This window comes from Sinocyclocheilus anshuiensis, unplaced genomic scaffold (genome assembly GCF_001515605.1).
Source record: "Sinocyclocheilus anshuiensis isolate Anshui unplaced genomic scaffold, SAMN03320099.WGS_v1.1 scaffold1529, whole genome shotgun sequence".
NCBI lineage: Eukaryota > Metazoa > Chordata > Actinopteri > Cypriniformes > Cyprinidae > Sinocyclocheilus > Sinocyclocheilus anshuiensis.
In genome coordinates, this window is record NW_015540930.1 from 304124 (window position 1) to 314185 (window position 10062).

Below are 10062 nucleotides of genomic sequence, written 5' to 3' on the forward strand. Positions count from 1 at the left end.
TTTGTCTGTTAAACAGGGGGATTGTGTTTATAATGCTGTTCTTTGAACTTTCTATTTAAAGAATCCTGAAAACAATGTTTAGAGTTTTCACAAAAATATTAAACAGCACTATTTTCAACATTGATAATAATAAGAATATTTTTAGCACCAAATATTAGAATTAGAGATGCACCGATCGATCGGCCAGGGATCGGAATCGGCCGATTTTCCTCATGATCGGCCCGGAGGAGCCACAAATAACAAAATGATTGGCTAACTGCGGTAAAACGTTCAAATACATACAAAATTATGTCAAAATGCCCGTCTTGACGAGTATCCAGTTAAACACAGTCAGTTTTGGAACGTTAAAGGGTTAGTTCATCCAAAAATGAAAATTAGGCTGTTTTTTTCTCATCCCCGATGCATCCTAGGTGTATATGACTTTCTTCTTTCAGACGAATCCAGTCGGAGTTATATTAAAAATTGTCTTCAATATTCCTGCTGCTGTCTGTCATGTTAATCAAAGAACAAAAGACAAAGAAAATCACTTTCTGCTCTTGACTGAATACGTTTTATAACTTTAATGGTAAGCATTAATTTCTGTAGTCTTCACTGTAAAAATTAAATACAGATTAAAGTAATCAAATGTAAAATAACACTGGATTTGTTATTTTACATTTGATTACTTTAATTTCTGTAGTATTTCTTACCAGAATAAAAACTTACTTAACCTGAAAAACTTAGTTTCATAGCTCTCTTTATTCTATTGCATTTATTTGTGCTGTTGTTTGCAATTTTTTGTGTTCTTATTTTATTACTGACTTTTTACTTGTTCTTTTATGAAAATAAAACTTTGCATTGAAGAAAAGTAGATTTTTGTTTGTATATGCTGTCAATTATAGTTCTTAGAAAGAAAATCGGAATCGGCAAAAATCAGTACCGGCAGATCACACTAACAAAAAGTGTGAAATCGGAAATCGGAAATCGGAATCGGCCAAGAAAATTGCAATCGGTGCATCTCTAATTAGAATCATTTCTGAAGAATTGTGTGACACTGAAGACTGAAGTAATGATGATTTCAATTAAGATTTGCTATCAAAGGAGCAAATGACATTGCAAAATACATTAAAATAGAATACACTTATTTTAAATTATAATAACATCTCAATATTACTGTTTTTACTGTACAAGAAGAGCAGAAGAGACTTTAATTTAAAACATTTTTAAAAACCTTACCGACCCAAAACTTTTGAACTGTAGTGTATGCAACTGATAGTAATAGTTAATAAGCCAATGCATGTAAAAAAAATAAAATAAATAAAAATAATAAATTAACTTTCTGACTTTTAGAATGCAACAAAAATCTAAAAAAAAAGATGAGCTAATATAAGTGAACCTCCACAGAACAAGTTAACATATTTATAATAGATGGTGTTTGGTACCTTGCTTGGATGAGCAGAAGCTTGGATCTCTGTAGAAACGTAGGCGGCTCCTCAAGTTCCTGCAAAGCTGTTCCAGACAGGCCAATGCCTGAAACGTCAGGTAGCTGACATCACCATCAACATTCAGACCGAGAAGTGACAGCAGACTCTAGAGGGGAAAACAGCAATATATGAAAACAGAAGTTGATGTTGTCTTGTAAACCTGCAAGTTTTCAATTGTTATAACATAACACAACCGCTGATCTAAATGCTGCAAGTGTTTTAAGGAAAGTGATTCTACATTCAATTAGGCACTAAATAAAAGGCCACCTGATACTGACTTGTGTAATTTGTACCAATTTAAAATTCACTACCCCTCCAGTGATACCAAAGCAAATGCCAATGAATCAGGTTGATTCAATAAACCTAATTGAACGGATCACTCCAAAGTCAGAATCAGTGGCACCTTCAATTTTTAAACAATTATACAAAAGATCAAGAGCATTAAGAACAAAAGAATGCTTCCAAAACAATTCAAACACTTTATTCTAGCACAACAGAATAATAAATGATTTTCATTGAGGCTATTGAGACTACATATGTCAGAAAGATGATCTCAAATGTGTCCCTGCCAACACATTTTTGACAGAAATACAGCAATGCTTGTTTTTAAATGCCTGTACTAAAACGGCTAGTGTCAGCTTGCCAGATAATCACCACGGTACAGTCCTAGACATAAGACACGATTTGCCGCTGTCATTCCAATACTTTCCGGACTTGAATGCATTGTACAGCCAATCAGATTCTGTTTCATTCAATTATAGAATGGAACGGGGATTACAGAGCCCACGATATCACTTTCATCACTGTCACTCAACTTATGAAGCGCCCATCAGGGGGTTAAAACAACTGACAGAAATGAAATTTAAATCTTACTTGAACTGTACTTGGCCTTTGCAGGAATATTTCAGCAGGGAAGTCTTGCATGATGACGTCACGAAGCAGCTCGCAGGTGGTTCGTACTAAATTGTGATTGTCGCTTCTGAGGGAACTAAAGATTGAACAAGCGACAGGTCATTTCGGCAATAAGATATATATATTAGATAGCAGCTGTGGTAAAATGACACCAAGCAGAGGGTACAAATACCTTTCATTTGATGACAATATATGTCGATCGGTTGTGTTCAAGGACAGCCATGGAAAAACAGAGAACTTCAAGCATCTTACAGAAGTACTGACTGCAGGGTAAAGAAATAAAAAGCCTTAAAGACTTCAGTCTCAAGACTTTAAACAGAGGCAACAATTTCAAAAATTCTGTCAATATTTTAGGAACAACATGAGGGTGAGTAAATGTTGACAATTTTCATTTTTGGGTGAAATACTGTACTTCAAGTCTGTTAATCATGTACAATGTGTACAGGTGTTAATGGCAAACTAAAACATCTGGTTTCTGAAATATGTTGAACACAACTGTTCTTAAAGATACATAAATATGGCAGCAACATTGTATAACTAGATAACAACAGATTCGATTTTGACAGAATCGTAAGAATGATTTGGGACAGTCTTACAAGCATCGGTTCAAATGGTTGAAAATTACAAATTAATTGCTTTAACTTCTTCCTTTTTTTGTAAATAAAATGAAAAGCCTCATTAAAAATATACTGTTTCAACTTTTAAAGTTTGGGGTTAGTAAGATTTCTTTTGAAAGATAATAATACTTTTCTTCAGTAAAGTTGCATTTAATAATTGCTTATTCAATTTATTTAATAAGGATTTATGAAATAAATGCTGTTCTCTTGTGAGCTTATCTATTCATCAAAGAAACCTGAAAAATGTATAATGATTTCCACAAAAATATTAAGCAGCACTGTTTTCAATGTTTCATCAGGAGTTACGGCATCACATGAATAAACTAAATTTTAAAATATTTTTTTTGTAATTTATATATAGCAATAATATTTCACAACATTACCTTTTTAACTCTATTTTTGATCAAATAAATGCAGTCCTGGTGAGAATAAGATGCTTATTTCAAAACCTTTTTGTATATAAAAATTTAATATAAATAATATAAATCCTTTTGACAGACATAAAAAATTGCTAAAATGCTAAAGTTAATACAATTGTTTTTTTAAATACAAAATAAAGATATTAGCATGCAAATCTGCACAATTGCCCCAACCTTGCCAGAAGAAAAAATACTTGCTGTCGAAGCCTGACAATTCTTATCAGTGTTGATATTAGATTATTTAACACATACATTCCACAGTGATCCATTTTACAGATTTAATGAGTTTAAGCTCTCCCTGAAAGTTAGTTAACAAAAAGTAATTTGATGTTGATGTCACCTACATGATACTCTGGGGGTGGGAGCATCTGTCTGCTTGGGTTTACTGCACTGGAAATATCCCCTAGTCGACGAGTCGTCTTCTGAGAACACAAAAGCAGCTGCAGTTGAAAAGCGAATCAGGCCCAGCACTTCCATGCTCTCCTCTGCCTTGAATCAGACAGTCTACTCATGTTCATTCCGTAGCTGCTGTCAGACAGCTACTCAAACAGGACTATGTGGCAACCTTGACATTGGTTATAATGACGTCGATATCTACAGTAATCTGCAGAACAGAAGGATATAAAATCAATGTAATGTTTTTATACCCGTCTGCAGTGAGGGAACAGAGTGTGGCTCGTAGGAGGTTGTGGGTGGACAACTAGGCAGGGCCTCTGGGAGGTGGAAGAGCTGATCGAAGATGCCGTCTATGATTGTTCGGAGGCGAGGATCCACATTAGGCGAGAGCTGTGTTAGGAATTCGACAGCCCCTACCTCCCGTAGCATTTGGGCTCCGCTTGGGTGCTTTGACATGGAACGGAAACCAAAATTAGATACTACTCAAAACATGCCATCTAGCAGAATAATCTGCCTGGTTCTTTCTGTCGATGCTGACATCCACTTGTACTTTTTTTCCCTTCATGATCTGATTGGTAATGCATAGTGCCACTGCAGTGAGGCCCATTAAAACATCACATCCTGTCATTGAGAACATCTCACTAAATGCAGCCCGGCAATATAAAGACACTCAAATCATTTTACATACCTTCTGTGCATTATAATTACCTTGGACAGCATGCCGATCAACTCCAGAACTTCCTCCTGTATTGGAACCTCCGGAAAATTAAACCATTCCAAAAGGAAGACAAACAGCATCCTTTCTTGGACCAGATCAGGAATGGCGATGAGACCATGATCCAGTTTGCTTCTGATATTTTTAAGAGCCCGAACTCTGATTTCCACTAAGGAGTGTCCTTATGGAGAAAAATAATGATGTATGAATACAGTACAATGCAATGCAAAAATGTACACTCTTTACACTGCAAAAAAATATATTTTCTTACTAAGTATTTTTGTATATATTTTTAGTGCTGTCAAACGATTAATCGCAATTAATCGCATTCAAAATAAGTTTTTGTTTGCATAATATATGTGTGTGTACTGTGTATATTTATTATGAAGATATAAATAAACACACATGCATGTATATATTTCAGAAAAATGTTATGTTTAAATATTAAATATATTTATATATAATATAAATTTATACGTGTAAATAAATGTACATATTTTCAAAATATATACTGTATGTGTGTAATTTATATATATATATATACATAATAAATATAAAAAGTACACACATATATATTGTGTAAACAAAAACTTTTATTTTGGATGCGATTAATCATTTGACAGCACTTATATTTATTCAATAAAAAATGTAAACCTTCTTAAAGGGATAGTTCACCCAAAAGTGAAAATTCTTTCATCATTTACCCACCCTCCACTTGTTCCAAAACTGTATGAGTGCCTTTTTTCTGCTGAACAGAAGGAAAGATATTTTGAAGAATGTTGGTAACCAATCAGTTGACGGTAGCCACTGATTTCCCATAGTATTTTTTTCATACTGTGGAAGCCAACCGTTAACTTTGGTTCAGTTGCCAAAATTATTTAAAATATCTTATTGTGTGTTCAACAATTGATTCATACAGGTTTGGAAACACCTAAACAAAACCTTCTTTTTTGGTGAACAATCCCTTTAAGTCAAGATAAATTTGCTTGAGAAGCAATGTATCAATTTAATGAGCTTTTGTTTAAAACAAGATCAAATATCTGCAAGTGGGGTCAGAAAAATAATATTGTTTCCTCTTTTAATTAGTTTTTTTCTTGTTTTAAGCATAAACTCACACACAAACTTTGAAACATTTCTCAGAAAACAAGACTTAATATCTTATGTCCTTGTGTGATACAAGCAAATGTATGATTCAATAATGTTTAGATATTTGTACAGCAAAACAAGACAAAACTACTAAGCAAGAAATTGATATTTGCCGCGTACGCAAAGCAGGCTGATGCGTTTTCCTGATACTGTAACACAGATTGCAGTTCAACCACACAAGTTTACAAAAAAATGTGCAGATTGATTGTTGTTATCATAAACTAAATACAACAAAGAAAACTTTGGCAGATCCTTTGGGAGTGAGCTGCTTTGTTAAACGCAGGCGCAACAACGTTATATTAGCCTTTGTATGACTTCAGCAAACTAAAGAAATACTTTTTTTGCAAGATACAACAACAATATTAGCATGACTGGTAATTATGCATAAATGTTTATGCCAAATAACAGTTAACTGATCATAACATACTGCCTCACTTCTGTTTAGCTAATCAGGCTACTTCAATATCAGCTGTTTGCTGTTTAACGCTCAAAAAGCCGACTGTCGCTCTTACAAAGCGTCTTACCGATCTTCTTTATGAGTGATGATAACTCCATAGTTGTTTATCTCACCGGTGAAAAAACAAAACGGACTACATTTACTGTAGATCAACGGCGGTTTTCGGTTAAACGTCACATCCTCGTCATCACTGGCAGCGTCGCGGGTCTGTTTTCAACTAGCGCGCCACTGTCAGGCACTTCCGGTATATGTCAGATAAGTTATGTGTGAGAGAGGCCGTGCAGATTTGTTTGGGCTTTACAACAGCTTGAAACAAACATATATTTTGCAAAATATAAAGAATATAAATCAATGATTGTATTCTGTACATAATTTACCTGAATGCACCCTTATGAAAATGTAAGAAAATTTACATTTTAGCATAATAATGCTATTAATTTACTCTTGTTTTTTTTCTGTATAAAAGTTGTAGATCACTAAATAATCTATTTTTATTTTTTTATTTACAACTGGGTCAGTATTTATTAAGCTACTAATGTTTTCAATACAATTACTATACATGTCTAGGCCTACTAGTAGTAGCATACCATTGTAAAGTAAAACTAATACTAACACAAATAAACAATGCTCAGTGAAATAAGGTACTTAACCTTCACATGGTGAGCCTCAGGAAGTCAAACTAAATAGTATATGAGCTGTTGTATTTTTTATTCATTTTTTATGTGGTTTGCAGTTTTTGCAACCGTTACCACATTTTACATTCAACAGAACAACGTCTTTTGTGTTCCACAGTTTAAAACAAAAGTCTTAGATGTATAAAAAGACATGAGGGTGAGTAAATTATTTCATTTTTTGATAAACTGTCCATTTAAATCTAGCTTCCTTTCATGTTAAAGTTTGCATTTTAAGTGTGTAAAATAAGTGTTATAAGTGTATAACATTTCTAATAATTCTCACAGCAGTACACATTGGATGTGTGCCTTTCTTCATGCTATGAAAAAGTCAAGAGACACCTTTGTTGAATGTGCATATTGATTTCCACAGTTTTAGAGGACTTGATTACCTACAAGGTATCTTTTATTGATTTCCTGGGTGGCATTTGTACTGTGACTCTTTTCACTAGCTAGAAATGTCACTGTTCATTACAACACTGATACCTTTATAAACCACACTGTTTACACACAATAAAAAATATATATAATACAGTGAGATGAGTAGCTACAGTGATCTGTTTTATTTTCCAAACATGATTAGTGTACTAAACATTTTTTAGGCATCATTGCAAATCCCATCAACTTTCTAGAAACCTCAAACATAGTATTATACAAAGCTTTACATTATTTTACATGTTATATTTATTTGGTGACTAAGATTTTCACACTCTGGACAGTGACATATGACAACACAGTAGGATCCTCAAAAGTGATAATTAAAATACTTCTATATTTTGATAGACGGCTCAGCAGGCACACATGTTTTACTTGAATATAGTCTATGGATTATACAGAGGACAAAGCTGTGATATTGTATGATTTTAGAAAGCTGTGATAGATTTTAAAATTAATGCTGCACATATATTTATTTTTTCATTAAAAGACACAGTTGCATCACAGGCAGAGCATAACTGATATTAATTTAAGTAGGTTTAAGACATTATAAACAATTCAAATTATATACAACAGAAAAGAAAAACATTATAAAGACATTTGAATGTTCCTGAGCACAGTACATACATTGCAATTATATAAGGAACTGTTCACCACAAAATTAAAATTAGCTGAAAATTTACTCATGGTTTTATCTTGGACTTACTTGGATTTATCACTGCATCACCTGATCCTCTGCAGTGAATGGGTGCCGTCAGAATGAGAGCTCAAACAACTGATAAGAACATCACAATAATCCACAGTAATACACACGACTGCAGTCCGTCAATTAATATCTTATAAAGCAAAAAGCTGTGTGTTTGTAAAAAACAAATCCATCATTAAGACATTTTTAACTTTAAACAAGTACTCTATTAAAGGGATAGTTCACCCAAAAAATGAAAATTAGCCCATGAATTACTCGCCCTCAAGGCATCCTAGTTGTAATTTTAAAGGGGTCATATGATGCGATTTCAAGTTTTCCTTTCTCTTTGGAGTGTTACAAGCTCTTGGTGCATAAAGAAGATCTGTAAAGTTGCAAAGACTAAAGTCTCAAATCCAAAGAGATATTCTTTATAATTACACCAAATACACAAAATAATGATCTTTAAAATAGCATCATATGACCCCTTTAAGCAAATTTTAATTTTTGGGTGAACTATTACTGGTACTTTAATCTCTGAATATAAATCAATTGTATATTTGCTATGGCATGTTTATTATTTTATTTTGTTGTCCTTGATGAATATCCCAAGATCTTCATCATCAAATAAACGGATGTCTTGTGTATCAATCTGTAACAATCTTGAATCAATAACAGCACACAAACCATACAACACTTTCTACAGTACAGTCTGATGAGCCTACAATCCACAAAGACTGATTATATAACATTTTGGGCTGATTTCATAGGACAGGTCTTCTGGATAGCATTGGATGAGTTTTTCACCTTTCTTCCATCCGTCTTTATATCAGAACTAAAGGCCTGTATGTGGCGGATGAAATAGGATTTAAACACCTAAATGTTCACCATGTGCTCACTGTGATAGACCCTGCTGGTAATCAGCCTAGATCTGAGATCAGTCATTCAAAGCATTCCAGCCTGAGGAAACAGACTGCACCTTCAGGTGAATGTGTCCTGGGTTCGGTATGATTCATCACCTCCTCTGGTACACCGAAGCCTCACTGTCCAGTTACTCTATTTGTCTAAAACACCACAGTGCTGTGGTCTCCTCCCTGAGCGGTCTGACCGGTTGATATGACTTTCAGCACATCCCTGACCTGAAGTCCTTTGGACTGATTTCCCTGTTTTATTTTCCACATGGCTGTCTCTTTCTGATATGCGAACCTGCGGTGCGGAGAAGATCGCTCTGCGTCTTTTCCCACTGTGAGATAAAGTGCTTGGCTGATGAACCAAATCTATCGCCCTGGCTTGCACCCATGCTCCTGCCCGGACTCATCATGAATATTCCGCACTAAGAGTCCAATATGGAACATAACCCAAGCACATTTGTTATCGCAAAGACCAGGTAGACACTCCAATTTCTTATTTGGTTATTTTGAAACTCTTTAGACTTTCTATATGACAGTGAGCGGGTTCTAGGGGGTATCTGGAAAAATGCAGATTTTGCTTTGTTCAAGTCACCGTGAAATTGGACATTTCATATCTTTTATTGAATTATTACGCAGTTTGTTATAGTTTATCTGTGTACATCATTATTATTATTTTTATTCAAAAACATTAACTTCCCCTCCTCCTCCTCACAACACCATCTCTTCTTTGATGATATGTGCTCTGACTCAATGGTGGGACAATTATTTCTTCCCTCCAGCATCCTGTCACTCACATGAGATCACAACAATCAGCAAACAACAATCCAGTTATTTCCAGATGGACATAATCAATATAGAATGGTGTAGGTGTGACGTCAAAACCGCTGATTCCTTCAAGATTTTCCTATATGGGCTTTTATAATGGGGTTTTTTCAATTTATGAGTAAAATAAAGCCTGTGGTAAACATAGCTTGAAAATACTTTGACCATTTGTTCTACAACATAAACTACACACACTCACTCTCTAAACTGTCTTATCTAGCTGCTTAATAGAAACATATGTTTTCAAATTTAAACATGACTGCTTCAAAAAATATATATATATCGGTTTATTTTCGGTATATACGTCACAATAGATAAGACTATTTGACCAAATGAAAATTTGCTGAAAATGTATTCACCCTGAGTCCTTACATCCCTTGCTTACCAGTGGATCCTCTGCAGTGAATGGGTGCCAT

The 10062-nt window shown here is 34.3% G+C and overlaps 1 protein-coding gene across 1 annotated transcript in view; it reads right to left on the bottom strand.

Moving 5' to 3' along the window:
* Window positions 1-6293, bottom strand: part of rttn (rotatin) — a 64814-nt gene extending 58521 nt beyond the window's left edge. The window contains exons 1-7 of the mRNA XM_016487408.1: window positions 6193-6293; window positions 4516-4703; window positions 4059-4254; window positions 3756-3833; window positions 2548-2638; window positions 2337-2451; window positions 1422-1569 (exon numbers count right to left, since the gene is read on the bottom strand). Of these exons, the coding sequence (XP_016342894.1) occupies window positions 1422-1569; window positions 2337-2451; window positions 2548-2638; window positions 3756-3833; window positions 4059-4254; window positions 4516-4703; window positions 6193-6223 (847 nt within the window). The 5' untranslated portion in view covers window positions 6224-6293. The remainder of the gene's footprint in view (window positions 1-1421; window positions 1570-2336; window positions 2452-2547; window positions 2639-3755; window positions 3834-4058; window positions 4255-4515; window positions 4704-6192) is intronic.
* Window positions 6294-10062: the final 3769 nt, after the last annotated feature.